Source organism: Amblyomma mixtum, chromosome 10 (assembly GCF_055824585.1).
Source record: "Amblyomma mixtum isolate Tamu chromosome 10, ASM5582458v1, whole genome shotgun sequence".
Classification (NCBI taxonomy): domain Eukaryota; kingdom Metazoa; phylum Arthropoda; class Arachnida; order Ixodida; family Ixodidae; genus Amblyomma; species Amblyomma mixtum.
The window spans coordinates 153,808,741-153,829,414 of NC_143021.1; the positions used below are offsets into that span (position 1 = coordinate 153,808,741).

General features: G+C 45.5%; 3 protein-coding genes across 3 annotated transcripts; 2 read left to right on the top strand and 1 right to left on the bottom strand.

The window, feature by feature from the left end:
• Positions 1-2,139: 2,139 nt before the first annotated feature.
• Positions 2,140-11,812, bottom strand: LOC149327413 (uncharacterized). Its single transcript, XM_089564869.1, has 5 exons — positions 11,554-11,812; positions 8,723-9,797; positions 8,086-8,477; positions 2,589-2,865; positions 2,140-2,345 (listed from the first exon to the last, which is right to left on the bottom strand). Exons 1-5 carry the CDS (start codon positions 11,674-11,676, stop codon positions 2,140-2,142), a joined length of 2,073 nt encoding a protein of 690 aa, XP_089420995.1. The 5' UTR covers positions 11,677-11,812.
• Positions 11,813-13,534: 1,722 nt separating this feature from the next.
• LOC149327414 (uncharacterized) lies at positions 13,535-16,088 on the top strand. The gene is made up of 3 exons (XM_089562713.1): positions 13,535-13,631; positions 15,225-15,322; positions 15,776-16,088. Exons 1-3 carry the CDS (start codon positions 13,619-13,621, stop codon positions 16,025-16,027), a joined length of 363 nt encoding a protein of 120 aa, XP_089418839.1. The 5' UTR covers positions 13,535-13,618; the 3' UTR covers positions 16,028-16,088.
• Positions 16,089-18,979: 2,891 nt separating this feature from the next.
• On the top strand, positions 18,980-20,013 carry LOC149327415 (BEN domain-containing protein 5-like). Its single transcript, XM_089562332.1, has 2 exons — positions 18,980-19,249; positions 19,884-20,013. Exons 1-2 carry the CDS (start codon positions 19,018-19,020, stop codon positions 20,009-20,011), a joined length of 360 nt encoding a protein of 119 aa, XP_089418458.1. The 5' UTR covers positions 18,980-19,017; the 3' UTR covers positions 20,012-20,013.
• Positions 20,014-20,674: the final 661 nt, after the last annotated feature.

Below are 20,674 nucleotides of genomic sequence, written 5' to 3' on the forward strand. Positions count from 1 at the left end.
TAGATGCCCTTTCAATTGCATCGTCGACAATGGTGGGGGGATATCTTTGCTTGGTGAGGACTTCTCGCATGCGATTGGAATTTCTCACGAAGTCTTGATCTTGTGAACAGATTCTTTTAAATCGATGTGCCTGAGAGTATGGGATACTTGTTTTGGAGTGGCGAAGATGACAACTTTGAAAGTGTAAGTATTGTTGACGGACCGTCGGTTTTCTATATACGCTGGTGTTAAGTGAGCCTTCCTTTACCGAAATCTCGACATCTAGGAAGTTAATTGTGGTGTGGGAGTACGCGTGAGTAAACGATATGTTGGGGTGGACAAGGCTGAATTCTTCAATAAAATGTAGGAGTTTATGCTCTGTGTCAGTCCAAATTAAAAAAAAAAATGTCATCCAAATAGCGTTTGTATAGGATGGGCTTGATGAGAGAATCTTGCAAGAATTTAGATTCAATACTATGCATGAAGATGTTGGCGTAGGCAGGGGCCATCCTTGTACCCATGGCTGTGCCATTAATTTGTAAGTAGTGTTGATCGTTGAATTCAAAGTTGTTGTATTCGAGTACGATTTTCGCAAGTATTTCTAGAACACGTTTGGCAGGAGACTCCTCTTTTCTATCTTGTCTGTACGTTTCGGTCAGAGATCTGATGCCATCGGAATGAGGAACATTAGTGTAGAGTGAGATTACATCTAATGTTACCAGAAAGGCACTTCTGGAAGTTTAAGGCCCGCTATTTCGCGAAGGAAATGGTTTGTGTCTCGTATGTAGGATGGGTGTGTTGTTGGAATATGCCTGATTAATGTGTCAATGTAACTTTAAATTGGTTCTGTAATCGTGCCAATGCCAGATACTATAGGGCGGCCAGGATTATCCTTTTTGTGAATTTTCGGTAGTAAGTAGAATCGGCCTGGCGACGGGTGTGGTGCGGTGAGGGCTTTAGATAACCTTAGGTTTATGTCCCCTTTTTGCGCAAGCTGATCCAGAGTCTCTGCTATATATTGTTGGTATTGTGGAGATGGGTCTTTTAGAAGCAAGTGTTGAGTGTTGTCTCAAGCCTTCCTCAATGTATGCTTCACTATCCATTACTACTATACCGCCTCCTTTATCTGCTGGCTTTATGGTTACATCTGTCCGTCTGCTAAGAGCCTTCAATGCGTCCCGTTCTTTTTTGGACAGGTTCGGTCTCCCTGGGGTGTGGCTTTTGTAAGCGCGAATTATGTCGTTCTGGACCGCATTAATATACATGTCCAAGTGTTTCTCTCTTCCCATGTTAGGAGTCCAGTGTTGGTTTGTAACGCAGAATTCTCTGCTGTCTGCACTAAGTTGGGGCCTATCACAAAAGTACTCTTTCAGTCGCAACATTCGTGCAAAATTGTCCAAATTTTTAAAACTGAGAATTCATTGCATTTACTTGTGGTGGGGCAGAACGTAAGACCTCGAGAAAGAACTGATTTCTCGTCAATTGTTAGGGCGCTGGATGATAGATTAATAATGCTATCCTGGAAATCAGACCCATAGCTTGTAGCAACGGGTTTATCATTAGTGGCTACTCCCGTTACAGAGCGTTCTGCTTGAGTTGTCGGTATTAATGTCGTTTGTGTCGTTGCGTTGAATTTGTTGTTGGGGTTTGCCGTAACAATGGGGTGATTATTAGTAGCTGCCTTCGTTTCGGATTCTTCGCGTTCAGCTGGGTTTGTCCACGCGAAGTGTGGAATCCCGTCCCTAATGAATTTTTTTCGTTTTATCTCGCGTACCTCACTGGTTCTCTTTTCCTCAAAGAGCGTAAGTTCGGTGGCCTCAGGCGCGGTTAGGGGAATGTGTTGACGAGCACGACTCTCTTCTTTTTTCAGAGCCCCCAAGACCCTCTCAAAATGGCCAATCGTAACTCCAAGCAAATCCAAAGAGGCAGATTCTAGTACACGATTCCAATTATCTTTTTCCTCATCACACAGGTTACCCATTGATAGCGTTAGTGAAATTTGTAAACCTTTTGGTGCGATTTTAGATTGCATATAGATCTTTAGGCTATATATATGGAGTTCGTGCCTTATTCGTTTATCCACGATTTTTCTCAACTTTAAAAATTTGGAATTATTTGAGGAGGGCTGTCGGTAGGGTGAGAAACAGAGAGTCGGCGCACTCACGCGGCCTGATTGTCAGTGTTGACGAACGCGTTGTGCGGAACCACAGCGCTTTCGGAGATGGTAGCGAGACAGAGGGGTGCTTGGGATTTCCGGTCTCGAGATGGTGGCGGCACCCATGTGGCCTTCCACCGTGGAAGGCGTTTGTCGCTGTGCCTGGTCTGGATGGCCTGAGGCTGCGCCGGGGCTTGCTGGAGTCCTCGTGCTGTTTTCGGTGGGTTTCTGTGCTGAAGGTTGGTGTATCTTGGTGGTTAGCCTTGGATGGAGGTTGCTGCTGGTGGGGTCCGTTGCGTAGGACTCTTGTTAACTCGGGTCTCTCGGTGGTTCTGTTTCGTGTAGCTTCCCTGGAGGAGGTAGCGGGTATCGTGTTGCTATCCACATAGGGAAAAAGGTGGCCGCGTTGGTGTTGGAAGTAGGGCTCGGCGGTGGGTCACAGGTGATGTCGTACTGTCTCCATCGCGCGAGAGCCTTGGGTGCTGTTGTGGCATCTTGGCCCGACACCCAGGTGTTCGATGCTCCTCCACCTGTCGATGCATCTGAGGTGTGGTTGGGGAGTTTTCTCTTTGTTCGTCCTTTTTCGGGCGGCTGGTGACGACCTCCGAGTAGCTAGGAGCTTGTCGAGTGGGATGCTCCATGGTGGGGTGGGTATACTCATCTGTTGTCATTAGATGGTCCTGCCACTTTGTCAGGCGATGCCGATGGTAGTCGAGGAGCAGGTTGTAAATCTGCCACGCCAACACCGAAACCCCACGGAAACTTGGATGCACTTCATCTGCAGCGAGTACACTGATTGGGGGAAAGACCTCTAGAGAGTGGTTAAGAAGAAACACATTGTGTTCTCGATGACAAAGTTCAACCAGTTGGCGATTGAAGCTCTCAGCCCGGCCATTGAAACTGTCCACTGACCGCCAGTTGCTAGAGCGTCGCCGGCGGTTTGGGGCGCGTGGCAGAACTAATGTTGCGTAGGTGACTTGCACTTCAGGCCGTTCCCAGCGGATGATGTTAAAGGCCTCGGCGTACCGCTCAATCGCAGTCCGGATGTCGTCGCTGTTTAGGTCATTAGTCCCCAAATGTAGTATAAATCCGCTCACCGATGGAGGCACAAAGTCCAGCAGGTTCCGAATGTCGTTGATCTTCGCACCGGGCTGACTGATACATGCCGGAGAGCACCGATTCGAGCGGTCGAAGTGGTTAAAGAGGTGTTTAGTCCGGGAATCTCCAATTACTGCTCATTTCCAAAAAACTGTATTAGAAGCGTTGCTAGCAGCCATCTAGGAGATGTAGCACAATAAGATAAACGTACTTGGTTGCTAGTTTAAATAAGATGCGAAATTGAGAAACGCTTCTTTTAAGTAAACGTTTATTGGGAGTCGACGTTTCGGACAGAGCCTCTCCTTTTTCAAGACTGAAGTTACATGGTTGTTGCTTCTCTTCTTAGAGGGTCTTCATCTGTACAGGTGTTCGAGACATGACCCAAAACAGGCCGACGATGCAGCGGGAAGAACGGCTCAGGGAAGAGAAAAAAAGAAAAAAATAACAAAAAATACAGTAACGGGACAGGGAGCGGGGAGGGTAAATGTCGTCGCCCGCCACCCACGTATGCGGTCGCGGGGAGAAAAGAAAAAAAGGAGAAAAGACTTAGTGAGAAATTCCAATCGCATGCCAGAAGTCCTCACCAAGAAAGATATCCCCCCGCCATTGTCGACGATGCAATTGAAAGGGCATCTAAACTCAACCGAGATGAAATACTAAATGGACGTCGACACAGTGAAGAGACAGATCACCGGGCACACTTGGTACCCAGTTGAAAAATCTACCAGACTGTTCTGGTGTGTTCTGGTGTTAACACCAGGATTTCCTGGTGTGGCTGGTGTGCACACCACACCGGTCTGGTGTGCACACCAGACCAGCCTGGTGGTGCTGGTGTGCACACCAGACCGGTGTGGTGGTGTCTGGTGTGCACACCAGACCGGTGTGGTGTTGTCTGATGTGCACACCAGACTGGTTTCATGTCGTCTGGTGTGCACACTAGACTGGTTTCATGTCGTCTGGTGTGCACGTACACTAGACTGGTTTCGAGTCATCTGGCGTATATGATCCAGCTCAAGCACACCAGACCTGTTGCTGTATTCATGTGCGGGAGCCGAGCGCCACCAAAAAGATCTGTTCGGTTCATTCTAGTTTGCATGATGTACCAGATACAATCTCAGGCACATGCCAGACATGTGGCCAAGGATTATTTCATGCACTGACCAACATGTAGGTTGGTTTGGTACTTACTGAGATTAATGAAAGATTTCTGTCCTGCTTAATTGCATAGTCCATTGTTGCAACTATGGGTGTTCATGTCTTCACACCACAGTCAAACCGTAAAAAAGTCCAAGGTAAATTGTGAGGTGCATTTGCATATCATACAGCATATAATTTAGTATTTATTACTATTACACTAAGTATGAATGGCAGTCTGTTTATTATGTGGACAAAAAAGGCACACTTTTTTAGCTTCCAGGTATAGTTAAATGCTCATATCAGCCAGGACAACAAAAAATTTGTATCTGGTGTGACTATGAAAACATAAAGGCATGACAGCAGGTTGAACTAAAGCTTGAAAGAAATTAAAACACATTTATTCTCAAAATTCAGCATAGAACTCCTTCGTTTCAGAGTTGCAGTAGTGCCTTCGCGAAATGGGCATTTGGGAAAGTGCCCCTGAAAGCATCACAAAAGAACACCATCAATTCATTCCCCTGAATTGTAGCAATGTGGGGCCTTTCATACAGCCAGGCAGCTTCCACAGTGCCTTTCACAGTGATCAAGGCAATGAAATTACTGGAATCAGAATGGTGATAAGGAGGTGGGCTTTTGTGCAGACACAATACTTGACGGGCAGGTAGGAAAGTACTGAAGTGCTGCCAGCTGCATTAAGCACAACAGCAAATGGCAGCTCAGTTGATAACAAATTTTGCAAGGGCATTTGAAGACAACTTCACACAGCACTGTGCATTTGCTCATCGACGCAATGCCAGAAACCATAAGGAACAGCAAGACAGGAACAGGCATGGCTGAGTTGGCAACAGTAAAAAGTGCTACACGGCAAAACAGCCGAAAACGTCCTAAGCTCCCCCTGTGCTATAGATTCTGCCTGTAAGAGCTTAATTTTCTGACTGACATGAGAGCTGTACATTGTTAAGAGATGAAGAGAATGTGAACTATCAAGTTTAAATGGCCAACGATTATTTCGTGCACTGACCAAACACCACCAATTGCATAGCTGCTAAAAGGAGCATTTTGCTACTAGTTTACTTGTTTTAACACCCGCTAGGTGAGATGCCCCAGACAACTTTTTCATCAACAGCCAAACAAAGTCTCAAGGTCAGCACATGTAGGTAAAAAAAAAACAAGCAAAAGACATTTTACATATCATTATATAAAGGGTCTTGGAAAACAATGCCCTTCCAAAGTTACATGCACTGAAAAAATTCCCCGCTGTACATTACCACTGAAGGCTATGGAAAGGTGCAAAGGAAGTGCAAATACACTGTAGAGAACATCTTCAGCATAAGTTGCTGTTTTTCATGACAATGCCTACTTCGAAGCATGAAGGACAAGAATCAAAAAACTCGTGCTGAGCAGCAGAGCAGCAAATAATGCACAAGACAGTACACCGCAACTTGACATTACTTAATAAGGCACAATATTATATAAAAAAGGGCTTCATATCACAGGATACAATGTCAGTCAGGTTAGCCAGCTTAAGTAAGCAAAGAATAAAAATAAATGGGTGCAGTTTTCACTGGATATAAACGAATGCATGAGAACTGCTTCAAAGAACTGTTCATGAACTCGGAACAGATTGAAAACACAGAGATAACAGTCCCTGATAAGTGTGTTCATTTAACAGAAATGAACACTTACAAAAAAGCTGGCTCATTCGGGTTGCTAAGTCATATATATAGGGATACATCTTGTAGAGAAATCATCAGCTAAACTGCATATACTTTGGGGCAAAGGCTTCTCCGAATACTAAGTTCCGAACCTCATGTGAAACACGGCACTGCAGGAGCATTCATGCTTTGGTTGGTCTGTCCAGCGGGCTCAATATTTAAGGCTACGTGTTCCCTTGATGGAGACAGTTGGCAAGTACGTGTGTGAATTTTGTACTAAGCTGCCATTGAAGCATGTATGTGTTGACGTGTTGGCAAATGCAAAGAAAAACATGCCTATCGAAACATTTTCTTGCTGAACATGCACAAGACAGTGTACTGGATGCCACTGCCATGTGACAGTGAACATGCACAACAAACAAGACAGTGTGTTAATGATAATGCAACACGCTGCAACCTCAAACAACACTAACTAGGTACCTTGCAATGTGCTGCCAAGTTTCATGACATTTTGAATTTTGTAAAACGCAATAGCAAGTTGGCCACAATCATAAATGGAGATCAGTGAAAAAGTGAATGAGTGAAACTGCTATGAGTAAGATGTGCAACAGACTGGGCAAAGGGTATTTTGTCTATGTCGAAAAGATCAGCATCATCATTTTTGCATTTTTCACAAAGCTGTATTCGTGTCTCACATGCTGCATACATATCGTAAAACTGTGCTCAGAATGACATCGCTTTGAACCAGTTTTGACCACTGGTTTTGTAGAAAAAGAGAGGAACAGAGCTGTAGCAATCACTTCATAAAAAGACCTCAAATATGGTAAATATCCATACCGCAGTCTTTTGGATGTATAAGACGACTTGCTTGTACACTGAAACTTGCTTCAAGAAGTATTATGTTGCAGTTCACCGATGAAAAAAGCTCAAAAGCTGAAGAAGTTTATTTTTGTTTCCCTGCAAAAGTGGGCCGTGTCGAACTGTACGCCCGTGCTTGTAAAAACATAACACCAAGGAGGCCTAAAAGTTAAAAATATGCTGAATGGTTTGTTTCATAGCTCGGTAGTATCCAGCATGCAAAAATATGGTGCACAGGGGCGGCATTTTCCCATTTGACAGCATTTGAAGCAAGTGGGATACAAGTGTCTTACTCAAGAATATTTTCATGCTGTTCCCTCATGGTACTGAAAATGACTAATCACTTTCATGAAGATTAGGCATCTTCACTAAGAATGTGCTCTCTTGTTCCACAAGCACACAAGATGAAACAACGCTTTCTTCGCAAAGCATGCAGAGAGCGATGCCAAATGGAGGGTGCTCGATTCTGAACAAAAAGGGCAGCTCAAACACTTCAGTAATCAATTCTTGACACAACAGCAAGATTTTGCTGTCAGCAGCAAACACCTTGAGAATTTTAACAAGTTTGCCGTTACTTGCTTCCAGGTAGCATGAACATGTTCTTTCTGCTTGTTGATAATGGGCGCTGTGTACAGTGAACCCCTTGACACGAGCTCTAAGGTACTCACTTACGCATGCCTCGGAACCAATGTTTTGCCTCAACAGTATTTGGATGGGTTCTTCATAGACACAAGGTGGCAAAGCTGCACCTAAGACACTAGATTTGTGCTGTTTAGAAATTTTACCTGAAATTAGCTCCTGCTGCTTTTTCAAAAATGGAGGAAGAGGTACCAGACGTTTCAAAGAATTTAGAACTCCATTCATAATGAATCTTTCTGATATTTGCCGAGGAACCCCTTTCGCAGCAGACACAAGCTTCAAGATGTCCCCGTTGCCCCCTTCAAATGGGAAGGTTGACGTGGCCCACAGTGGACCTGTCATCCTAACAGATTTCGCCAGATGTAGAAGTTGATGAACATTGAATGTTTGCGCACTTTCATCATAAAATATTTTCACTTCCTCCACAAACTGTTTCAGCAACCTTTCTGCAATAAAAGTGTCACTGCGTTCAACACTTTCTCTCAGCAGCATAAAAATGCCTTCTACCAGCAAAGAAAAATGCCTAATATATCTATCTGGCAGAATGTTTTGAAGGCATGGCACACTGTAGTATAGCAACCAATAATTCCATTCTGTGGCTTTCCAGAATGCCCTCTCTGAAATTGGCCTTGGCAGTCTCGAGAAGCTTATTGGTGGCCGTGCTTTCAATATACGCTGATTTAGCTCGGCAATTCTATTTCCTACATACCAAGGCTTCCCAGTTGCAGACAGCCAAAGCTCTGTCATTTGTGCAGTCACACCCTCCAGGACACAATGCATATAATCGGGAGGGAAGCCCCAGACCAAGTCCAATGTTCCTAGCTTCGTAACTGGAGATGGCCCCTTCACTCCATCGACAGAGCACTTTCTTGTAACTGCAAGGGACATGGCTGACAGCACAGTGTCGTGGGACCTTTCAACCATGGCACCGCCTTCAAACGTGTACTTTACTGTGCCTACAACAAAAACACAACAAATCATTAAAATCAAAACTCACTTCATGCCGCACAGATCAAAGCAGTAGTAAAGAACAAATGAAAATAATTAAAAACATGAATATAACACCGGCAAAGTATAAAACATCCAACTAGCCAAGTAGGCTGTTATTCCTTACTTTTACCGCTGGCAACCAATCTGCCATGTAAAACATATGCTGTATATCTGTGTCCTTCATAAGACTGAATGAAAGCAGGAGTCTCACCGTCAACTAAAGTTCCCTTGTTAAGACACCAAGTGCAGCCGTAGTACCCGTTGTACTGCTTTGCATTGAGCAAAGCAGCTCTGGCCGGTGAGTCGACACAGCAGCACACAATTCTGACTGCAGACTCCACAACTTGATCAGCAAAGGTCCACATCAGGCTGCCAACCTCTTGGAACTTGTCCACAAAGGTTTTCATGAAGAGATGTGCAGGTGGATGCTCCTTGCCGAACCACACTGCTCCAACCAAAATATTCTTCCACCGCAGAGGAACGGGAAGCTCATTGAGGGCAACTTGTATTGGCCACACAGAACCTTTGCTTGACTTAAATACCGGTGCACCATCAGTATTCATCGTCAAAGTTAGGTCACTCCACTTCATTTTGTGGTCGCTGCGAACTTTCTTGTAGAGCAGGCCATCTGTGATATCGGTGAAAGCCTCTGGGCATGATGAAGCAAGCTGAAGCAGGTTGCTTCCAACTATTTTGCCCATGCGTTTCAGGAGCTGTTGCAGTTGTCGCTTCAAGTTAAGAGTGATGAAAAAGCTCCCCTTCTTCAAAACCTCTCCTAGGCTTGCAACTTCTGAACAAATTCGGCAACGCCAGTGGCTGGTACCATTGCCATCAATTAAGAACTGGCAAGTCGGGCAGAAGGCATGAATGCTCACCATTTTTGACTGCTGAAGCCTCCACAGTTTTCGAAAACCATATTTGGTTGAAGGAAAAACCTCTTCAGCAAAGAGGGCGTTCAGAAGCTTGAGCAAGCTGTCAACTTGTGTCCATGGTAGCTTAGCTGCCACAACAAATGATAATATCAGGAGCATGGCTTGCAGTCGAGTTGTGGACTGGCCAGGAAGAGTCGTCTTTGAGTTGGCTGCGATGAAATCAGAAAGATCATCATCTGGGTCGTCAGCTTCCGCATACACATCAGGGTCTCCCTGCTCAGCATTCTGGTTAAAAGAGGCAGCACTTCCTGCTTGTTCAGAGAGCTGAGGTAGTGGCAGCAGACATTCTTCACTCTCAGTTTGTTCGTCTGTAACCTCAGCGTCCCCTCTTGGTACCTCATTTACTGCAGCTAACTGCAAAGAATAAACAAAAGAGGAATGTATTATCAGACAGTGACGAAAGCCCGAGTGGCATGCTTTGAGAAATCTGGCCGATTAGTGGGTCAGCATCTTATCATGGCATGATGTGAGCCCAATTAATGCTGAATTGCTGCTCCATCCTCACACCGCTTGTTCTTTACCCAGATTGAGCATTTGAGACTATTCCAGCTGACGAAATGGGAATGGATGTGAGAGGGCAGCAGTTGTAATTGCGTCCACTGCACACAACTCTGCCATTGGCTGTGATAAGATGCTGACCAAGTGACCGGCTCCAGCTCTCACAGTGCTATAAAGTGAGCTTCACACACTGACATGAGAAGATTTGTCTGAACCGGTGTTCTGCTGGACAAAGAGAGAGACCTGAGAGATCCGATATGTTGAGGGCTCAGTGTTTTTACTTTTTGTCATTCTTACTGGTATGCACAGGAATTTTCCATAAAAATTACTACGGGCTTTAAAAAGTATCAGTGCAATCCGTGCTGCTCACAGATGATGTCAGAGCAGAATTGCACGACACGTAAACTCATGTTTGCCACATATGCCGATGTAGTCGACACCTCTCACACATTTATAGTGTTCAGTTGGAGTTCGTGTTTGACTGCATTTATGTTGATGAACTCTTCTATACGCAGCAGTTTTCATTGGCGCCTGTGCTCAAGTCCCCAAATGATGGCGGCTACATCCAATTTGGCTGCTATTTGGCTGTATTTCAGCCTGGCTATGTTACAAAAGGCCCTCACAACGCAATATTTCGATCCACATTTCACCTCACCATTCTCCTTCTGCTTCTGTTTCTTGTTTCTCTTAATTCGATGCTGCGGAGTGCTTTTTTTCCTGATCATTGTACACCCGCGCTGCCTTGCTCTTCTGCCACAATCTTTGATGCGACAAACTTTTTTGCCATGGTTTCATTCATCACATTCATCATTTCCGTTTCCTAGCCCTGTTTCTCATTTCTGCATGCTGCGTTCTGCTATCAGCCGTCTGCATCCATCACAGACAATATTTTGGACGTTGATAGGCCATGTAAGCAATGTAAGCTCCGCCTTTTCAGGAACTCTCTTTAGATGCTTACCGCGCAGGTAAGAGCATGACCACTGCCTGCGGTGGGTGTAAGGACGCTAGGTTCTCGCGATTCCGCAAAAGAAAAAAATCTGACTTTAGCTTTCTCCCCCCCCCCTTTCACAAAGAAAAAAAAGTGTGTGTGGTGGGGGGGGGGGGCAAGTTGAAATACAGAATAAACGAATAGGTCCAAGTTATTCAAAAGGCAACGCTTCAAATGAGCGCGGCACAGTCTAGCGAAGCAAATCTCCATTACGGTAACGCACGCACAACGCACAGCAGCAGCCGCGCCGTCATGATCCGTGCCGCCGGTGCTCGGCGTTTCGAGCTGTCCAGCTCCAGCACCCGTTTGCCCTTCTTTGCTGTCCCTACTTCACTCAACTTCTGCAGTGCCTTTTATTTCGCAGCGACCCGTACCTCTTTTCCGCATCCACACCCACAAATATGCACTTGCTCGCCCCGCATTTTGCTTCAAAAATTCATTGAAAAGCGGGCTTCTCCTCACGGCTCGCAAGCCTAATGGCAAAGGTCGCTTTTGCAACATTGCACAGCTCGGAAAAAAAAAAAAAACACTTGCGGATTCTTTATGAGTTCATGGAATGTAAAACTTTTCGCCGCAGAAAGTGAATGGGCCCTAGCATATGACGTAAACAAGTCGGTGAATTACCTGCGGTGCTTGAGACGTTGCAGCGGATTCCTTTTGCAGCCGGCTCCATGTCGTCTGCCGCGGAATTTTCAGTGATAGCGCATTTGGCTCCAAATAGGCGCGGTAGCGTTTTTTGGGAGGCATGTTGGAGCACCTCCTTTGCACGCTTGTAACAGGCTTGTACAAGTAGATGAGGCGTTGGCTTGTATAAGGTGCAAGAACGACACTGAAGACAGATGGAACGTACAACCAAGGAGGCGACTACAGACTGCGCGGGAAATTCCGCACGCCCGCCTCTCCTTTCCTTTTTTTTTTATAGCTTCAATGCGTGCCCACCTCTCCCAGCAAGGCAAACGCTACAATCTAGCCAAAAAGAAAGTGGCGCTTACAAAGTTAACTACTACATTTGCAACATCTACAGATAACTCAATCTGTTTCAGAGCAACGCGCTAAAGCAGTCTCATCAGCATGCAATTTTTTGTTTGACAAGACTGCAGCGCCACAAACACCATTACGTTGTCAAAACGTGTAGATATAGTTTGTTCCAACCGTTCCAACATCCTTTTTGTTCTATACTGCGCGACATTGGTGACTTGCTCCCGAGTGTGCATCAGTGCAATGGTGTTTTACATTTACGTGAAGTTTCTGCTTGACAACGTGAAAAAAGTCACTTCATCGGTTCTTGTGAAAAATTTCCACCCAAAGAGCACGGAAGATTTTGCGGCGGGAAATATCTATCAGGTCTATTGGGAGGGGGACGACAAAACAAAGGGCGGATACTACGACGCGGAAATCCTACAGATGACAGGTAAGAACACTTTTATTACTGTCTGAGTACTTTTGTAATTTCTACTTTGCGGCAGCTGTAGCTACCCGTGTATTTCCAGTGCCTCGTTGATTGATATTGAAACTTCATTCAGCCTCTATGTATGTACCGCCGTGAACACAGACGCTCGAGCGATTGTCTTTCACTGACGTTAGTGCCGCTGGGCGTCGGCCGCTGCGTCTGAGACAAAATTAAAGTGGAAGCAGGGCACGAGCTGTCTCCAACGTCCGCAAACATACCGTGCAGTATGGCCTTGGACTCTGCGCCCAGCGCTCAGAGGCTGTAATATCAGTGCAGGACGCGCAAGCGAACGTTCCTCCAATCAACCACAGATATCCGTCGGACGTACGAGCTAGATCCGAACGTCCTTTGCCGAGATCGGACGTCCATCGGACGTACGAGCACAATCCGATTTCGGATATCCGTATTCATACATCCGCCGGACGTACAGACAGTATCCGCTTTTGTCTATCCGCATTAGAGACAAGGTGTACGTCCGAGGGATGTACGGTGGAGTATATTCTCCGGATATGAGTATAGAGTTTTTTATAATTGTTCACACAGAAAAGTCGCGCCGTTCGAGTATGTATACTGTAGAGTTCGCTTTTTTAACCTAGAAAATTTTATTCGCGAAGGAAATTTTGTCAGTTTTATTGGCTAGTGTGCGAGAAATTGCGTTAATATCTGCATATCTGCTTTGGAGAAATTATTTCCATGAGCTACACGGTTTGACTTGAGGACTTTTGTAAATTCGCGCAATTCCCTAGTCATATACTTGCAGTGCAAGGGCCACTGCTGAACTAAATTTATTTAAGGGTAGGAGCGAGTGCTACACAAATTTACAGTAAATCAATTACTAATTTACATCTAGAAAACGTATAAAAATCAGTAGCGACATCGTGTCCGCCGTGGTAGCCACCCTAGCCGTGGTAAAACGCGATTGAAACCACTTGTAAATTCAAAACTCCCGTTTAACTCCGCTATCATCATCATAAATGCAGCTTGTAGTCAGCCCAATCCAATCCATCAGCCACAGAGTGCAGCGGCGTAATGGCGGCGTTGCTGGTTTGGTGCGAAGTGTGGTGCCCCTTTTGAGCTCTGTTACTAGAATGTGTGGCTTTTTTTAGTCTGCGGACGAAAGTGGTGTGTAACTTGAACAATTAGAAGGATGCGGCAAGTGCCTGAAGCCCTCCTGGAACGCTGGAATATCGTACTACACCGACTTCGGATGAAAGAAGGCCTAGTGTGATTGCCTACGGCATGTCCTACGGAGGTAAGTGCAGTACACTGCTTGGGAATTACTTTTATGACAGCGGAGCAGGATCTGTAACATTCTCTCGCGGGAGAGTTGGAGTTATGTTATGGCTATACTGTGGTGTGGGCTACGGATGGGTTGAGACTTGTTGAGAATGGGTTGAGAATACCAATAACAAAGTTGCCAAGCATTTTTGAATTTATCATGGTCTACTGAGATTTGGCGTGGACTTGATTACTAACCTTTTTCTTTTCATTTTTTGCAGAAAGCTGTTCGCTTCTGCTTCATCATGGAAGTAGGAAGATGGATGTGCGCTCGAAGTTTTACGTCTCATTGAGGAGTTACACACTTCACATTAACTCAGTCCTGTGCTGATGTACAGTCACAATAAAATATTCTCGCTGTACTTTCAGTTGCTTTTTCATTTTATTGCCCCGCGGACACGAAGAAAGTATGCATGTGCCATATATGCAAACATCCGAGAAAGATCCGGGAACGGACGTCCGAAATCGATGTCCGTCCGGAACATCCGAAACGGACGGCCAACGGCCGGCCGATGGATAGCTGTGGTTGCTTTGTTAGGCGTGCTGACGGCGGCACAGCACTCGAATTTGCTTGTCAGGGCTATAGGAATGTGTTCTTGAGCTTTTCTGCCTTTCGTAACGCGCACCGCTGTTATGCAGTTCTCACGTTCAACTTGCAGGTTTGCGAATTCCGTCCTGTTTGCAGCATGTTGCATGTTGATGGATGTAACGAAATTAATCTGGCAGTGTCCGGTAGATGGTAGAGTCGCCCAGCTGAAATTACCCCGGCACCTCCATCAACTGGGCCTCGTGAATACGTTTTTTTTCTCACTGGCGCCCCTCCAGGCATTCTTCAGTTGTAGTAATGAACTGTCTTATGTACAAGTGATGAGTGGCTGGTCTTCCCAGGGTGAACCCGTTGCTTTTTTTTTGGGGGGGGGGGGGGGGTGTATCACTTGGGACTAGTTCGGAAGCATAAAATGTATACTTCACTGCTCTTGGTTATAGCTCAGTTGATGACCATGTCCTAGCTACGTGTATTGAATATTAAACTGTGAAGACCTCTGTAGCCGAGAAAGCTGCCAAATGTGACAGAGGTTCTCACGCCACACTAGGTAGGAAGTGTCGATTCTGCATTGTTTCTTGAAAACTTGACATGAATGCGAAATTCTAGAGGCCCCCGTGTACTGTGCGGTCAGTGCACATTAAAGAACCCTAGGAGGTCGAAATTTCTGAAGCCGTTCACTGCGGTATCCCTCATAGCCTGAGTTCCTTTGGGACGTTGAACCCCCATAAACAAAAAAGCCTGGGGCTGCAGTTTCATATAGTAATGTTTGTTACTGCTGCTGAACAGTGGCGAAAATGATTCATTCTTAAAAAAAGGACAGACTACTCAATTGAGCAGCCAGTCTCTGATGAGTGTTGGGGGAATTCTGGCTGATGGCCAGATAGGCACTGTCAATTAAATAATTTAGAATAGAAGCTGCTGCAAAAGGCTTGGTGCAGGAAACATTATCTTGCATTTTATCATTACAATCAATGTATGGAAAATTGTGCGAACATACTCCTAAAAGAGATTTCTTCCCAGAATCCAAAGAAGAAATGGACCAACATATTTCTGGTCAACGACATCGTGGCGCAGTCGCGCGCCCCGCAAAACGCCCAAGAGACCTGGCACGTGATAAAGTATGTATGCGCAATTGAAACCCGAACCTTGTAATGAAATGTGATGTTTAATAGGTTTTCAGTAACGTTGTGTCACATGTGTCACATGGCAGTCGCGCGCCCCGCAAAACGCCCAAGAGACCTGGCACGTGATAAAGTATGTATGCGCAATTGAAACCCGAACCTTGTAATGAAATGTGATGTTTAATAGGTTTTCAGTAACGTTGTGTCACATGTGTCACATGGCAGTCGCGCGCCCCGCAAAACGCCCAAGAGACCTGGCACGTGATAAAGTATGTATGCGCAATTGAAACCCGAACCTTGTAATGAAATGTGATGTTTAATAGGTTTTCAGTAACGTTGTTTCACATGCAAGCATTTCTGCAGTTTGTGTCCAAAGAAATTTAATTTTTTTTATAATGTTAAAGACAATATGGGTGAATATGTGTTTTGACACTGTGTTAACTACTGCAGGTTCGAAACATCAAAAAGTTGCGGATGCTCGCGCAGCAGGCCGCAACGGACGACCTTAGCACGGAGACAGCAGCAGAGAAAGAGGTGCAGAAGCTGAGAAAGGAAAATGAGGAGCTGCGCCAGCTGAACATCAAGCTGCAGCACCAGCTCTTGCGCTTCCTCTCAGCTGATGGTACACTCCTTATAAGGAGTTTTTTTTCCTGTATTTCCTGCTGGTCAAGCTTATTGATTAAATGTTTTCAGGTCACATAACCTGGAAAAATTTTTGGGTGGTTTAAGAAGGAAGTGTGTGTGTGTTGGGGTGGGAGGGGGGGAATAGCTTACGGCGCATATTGAAATCTGCGGACTGAAGAGCAACTTGCTCTCACTTTGAAGGATTTAACCTAGCCATGACTGCCGACAAATCTTTTTGTGTTACTCTTTTACTCTCTTCCCTTGCTTTAAAACACCATACCAATAATTGTTGTACCTGCTTCGGTGGCTGAGTGGTCAGGGCACTTGGCTGCTTAGCCAGGACACCTGTGTTCAATCCTGGCCGTGGTGGCGGCGTTTCGAAGGAGGCAGAACACAAAAAGGGTCCGTGTACTCTGCAACGTCTGCCCATTAAAAACCCCATGTGGTCAAAGTTATTCCGAAGCCCTCCACTGCGGTGTCCCTCATAGCCTGTGTGTCGCTTCGGGACATGGATTAATTGTAAATTGTGGCTAAGCCATAAATCACAGTTTTTTATTTGTTCACAAAGTCAACACGCTAGTAGTTCACTCAGTCATGTTGGCTTGTTGAATAAGACCAAGCTTTCCATTAATGTCAGATTTAAAATTCATTACTTCAGGTGTTAAAAAAAAAATAAATACCTGACAAAGCCATATCTAAACATGCAGTTTCTTGTGGGACACGAACTGATAGATTTTTTGGCACAGCAGTGAGCCATGCCGCAAAAAATCCCAAGCTATGGGAAGGAATAACGGGGGATAAGGTTGTAGTGGAGCTTATTTTGGAGGCACTTTTCGCACAGATGCATGGCTGATTATGTTGGAATCAGTGTAACATCTACCACAAAACTGCGTCTAAACTTGAGTCGGGCATGAATCTGCAGTCGAATTGTCAACCAGCACATGCATGAGCGTGTATGAGGGCTGTTTGTGGAGTGCGAGGCGTTTACCATGGGAACAGGCACACAATATTATAAATATACGGGACATGTGCCTCGCGGCCCACTCCTAACAAAGACTCAAGACTCGTCCTCTGTGGCTTCAACATTTCTCTTTGAAGCACTGAGGCGACCAACTTGCAATGCATTCTTGCAAAGAGCAGTAAACACAGGAGAGGACGCTGCAGCCAGGCAAGGGTTGTACTGCTCCACTCCGCACCGCTGAGGAGTGTTCTTTCAGTGTTGTAGTTTAGAGGCCTTGCACTGGATAAAGCGTGAGTGCTCCACATTGTACTCTTGAGGGTAGCTTAAGTATTGTCTGTTTTCTGCCTCAATACATAAAAAAATTAAGCTGTGCTCAAATTTCGCATTACAAAAAACCATGATCGTTGGTGAAGTTATTTTCATTGGCCTACATCTGTGCCACCCTTTGCAGCACTGCCTGCTGCGTCTGCACCTTCCGCGGCCGTGGCGGCTGCATCTGTCAGTGCTGCTTTTGCCTCTGCTGCACCTGCCCATGCTGCATTTGCCTCTGCTGCATCTGCACCTGCGGCGTCTGCTTCTGTTCCACCTGCGACATTGGCACCTGCGGCATTGGCACCTGCGGCATTGGCACATGCGGCATTGGCACCTGCGGCACCGGCACCTGCGGCATCAGCAGCTTCGTCACTGATGGCTGCTACATCGGCAGCTGCTACCTGGGCGCCTGCAAAAGATGCCCCTTTGGTTGAGGTGTTCCCAGCTCCCTCCTCTCCACCTGCAGCCACCTCTGAGCCCCCACCGAGCCCCATTCCTGGAGCCCTGGTTCATGTGGAGTTCACAGAGGGTGGTTTGGGCAGCCAGGAGGAAGGCGCCACCAGGGAAGGCACACAAGTGTGCACAGTAGCAGAGGATGGGAGGGTATGGTTAAAGATACAGCTTAATAATATTTAATATTAGTAGTAACGTTACCACTTAGTTGTTTCACATAATAGCGAAGGCGAGACAATGAAACTCTTGTGTCTTGTGCCACAGGCACTGGCAAGGTGGCAGAAGCAGAGTACATTCACAAGCAACAAACTTGCCGGGCAATTACTATTCAGGCAGCTTCATTCCTTCAGTGACAGCCATAACATTAAAGGTCCCCTGACCATGTTCAGAGATTACAAACAAACAAGTACTCTGGATAAATTGGGCCGCTAGTGGCAACATCTGTACATCGTTTTTTGGTGTTTTCTAGCTGATAAAAGCTCACATTTTGAATGAGAGTGGTCTCTGAGAATATAACGGGATGCATGCCAACTCAAATTTATATTGCGTGTTCCTCTAAATGATAGTGTAGGAATGCAACAAAAAACACACCTGTACTTCCATCTTTTCATGGCTTGCAGTGTATGTGTGCGTGCTTTGATAATACTGCACTTTTCAGTTGCTGGAACCAAAACAGAAGGCAGCGAAATTTCTTTATTGTGATAGCTATATCTCCAATATTAATTGGTCAATACAGAAAATTTTTGTGGGAGGGCATTCTTTGAAACAGGCCGGAAACCATTGAAGTCAAACAAAAATCCAACCAGATGGTGGTCAGGTGCACTCGGGTGCGACGAGAGCAGTGTGGAATGAAGCACAACTCTTGGTTTGGAATATTCGAGCTTAACAATAGACTTGCATGGGACCTGGGTATTGATTTAGGCAAGATGTGTGGTATATAGCTGGTTGTCTGCGAGTGTGAAAGCTTCGACAGCTAGTAAGGGGACACATTCTGAAAATATTTGGGGCTGTGAATTCCTCATGTTTGTTATTGGAAATCCGTGGGGGAGGCATTTGTGTTGCAGTGGACGTAACATGGCCAATTTTGATTACTGTAATTTCTTGGAAGTGCCTACCTTTTTCTTGTTTTGTTGTTTTATTACTTGGCCAGGGGCCGCAATATTGTCATGAGCTGAGGGCAGATAGGAAAGTGACGTAACCTTTTTTTTGTGCTGCATTAACTGCTATATTCCAACCTACACTGAACACATATTGTCTTGAAGCAGCTGTTTTTATGGGCTGTATGGCTGTGTGTGTTTTTTCACATTATGAAGTGGTGTTGAAAGTAGTTTGGTTTGATTTCATGCAGGTTCACCTGGCCAATGGGGTCTATTTGGCCAAAGGGGTGTACGACCAATTGTTGACAGTGCCCAAGGACTCACACTTCGTGAAGCGAGCCGCGACTGCCATTTGGTCGACGGAAGGGCTCGCCAAGCGGAGTGTGACGGGCACACTGTCCAACCGCTTCGTCGCCCAAGGCGGAGAGAAGCCGCCTCAACAGCCCCTCACCCCCCACAAAGTTGATGCACTGAAAGGTGAATGCGGTCATCTTGCTCTCTGCTCTATGATTTAACTGCAGTTTAACTCTCAAATTTATTAGTTCTGTGATTTAACTGCAGTTTAACTCTCAAATTTATTAGTTCTGTGATTTAACTGCAGTTTAACTCTCAAATTTATTAGTAAGCAGACTAAAGTTTTCACTCAATGTGCTCTGTGTCCGCAAAAATTGATTGCTGTTAGTGTTACACATTCTGTGTGATTGATATTGTGCTTCCACCTTCAGCCATGAAATTAAATATTTAAGTGTTTTTAAAAGAAAATAATGCCTGAAAGGTTTATTGTTCACAGTGGGAAAGCAATTGAGGAATTTTGATAGCAGATAATTTGACAGCTAGTGGAAGAAAGGACCATATGTTGTGGCATCATCACAACATCCTGACTGGATTGTGAGAAAACTGCCCATCATGGCAGGTAGCAGTGAAATTAATGATTGGTTTTGAGAGGTGGCTCTTAAATAAAGAAAACTGTGAGCCGCAGAGCTTAAATGCCCCCTCAAATTTTTTTGTTTGTTTACAGCTGCATTCTAATGTACCGCAGCTAAATTAACTAGTGCGGAGATCCAAATGTGCGGCATTCTAACACTCATGGTGCATTTTCTTTTCTACGCAGTGTTTTTCACGCACTACGCGTCACGAAAAGGCTACGGAGAGGAGGACGTTGCCAAAGCCTCGAAAAACATTCGAATGTGGTTGTCCCAAAAAGCCTGTGAGCTGCGGCGACAGAGGCCTCCGAAATAAACATCTTGCGTAAGCATAGAAAATTGCATGTTTCTTTATCCAAGAAGTGGCATGGGATTTTTTCCTATGCAACTTTCTCCATATAATGCACCATTACGTCTCACCATACATACCGAATGCAGCAGGGCACATGCCAGGCTCGTGATACGAGCCTGTATGCCTGCATGCATGGAAACGTCGTCTGGTGTCACGGCCTGGTGGATTTTTATGCCCATAAACATCAGCCCGGAAACACCAGCCCGGAGACACCAAACCGTATTTTCTGGTGTTAACACCAGGCACAACCACGTGGGTTTCTCGGCCCCAGAAACACCAGCCCGGAAACACCAGCCCGTAAACACCAGCCCAGAAACACCAGCCCGGAAACACCAGCCCGGGAACACCAGCCCGGGAACACCAGCCCGGAAACACCAGCCCGGAAACACCAGCCCGGAAACACCAGAACCGTGTCTGAATTTCCACTCTGGTGTTAACACCACATACGGCCTGGTGGAATTTTCGATTGGGTACTCACCTACATAAGTAATCCCCCAAAATCCTTAAAAAACATTTCAACATTCTCGAACAAAGCGAGCGCCTCGCCAAAATTTTCACTACTCCCCCTCACGTAGTCTACAGACGACCGAAAAATATTCAAAACATTATCGTACACTCAAGAACACA

Bases quoted from the DNA above. Each gene is read 5' to 3' on its own strand.
- LOC149327415 (XM_089562332.1), top strand. From the start codon at position 19,018: ATGCAGGTTCACCTGGCCAATGGGGTCTATTTGGCCAAAGGGGTGTAC. The intron at 19,250-19,883 runs GTGAATGCGGTC...TTTTCTACGCAG, and splicing joins CAAAGTTGATGCACTGAAAG to TGTTTTTCACGCACTACGCG.
- LOC149327413 (XM_089564869.1), bottom strand. From the start codon at position 11,676: ATGCCTCCCAAAAAACGCTACCGCGCCTATTTGGAGCCAAATGCGCTA. The intron at 9,798-11,553 runs GTAATTCACCGA...TATTCTTTGCAG, and splicing joins CAACGTCTCAAGCACCGCAG to TTAGCTGCAGTAAATGAGGT. The intron at 8,478-8,722 runs GTGAGACTCCTG...TTTTTGTTGTAG, and splicing joins CAAGGGAACTTTAGTTGACG to GCACAGTAAAGTACACGTTT.
- LOC149327414 (XM_089562713.1), top strand. The intron at 15,323-15,775 runs GTATGTATGCGC...TAACTACTGCAG, and splicing joins GAGACCTGGCACGTGATAAA to GTTCGAAACATCAAAAAGTT.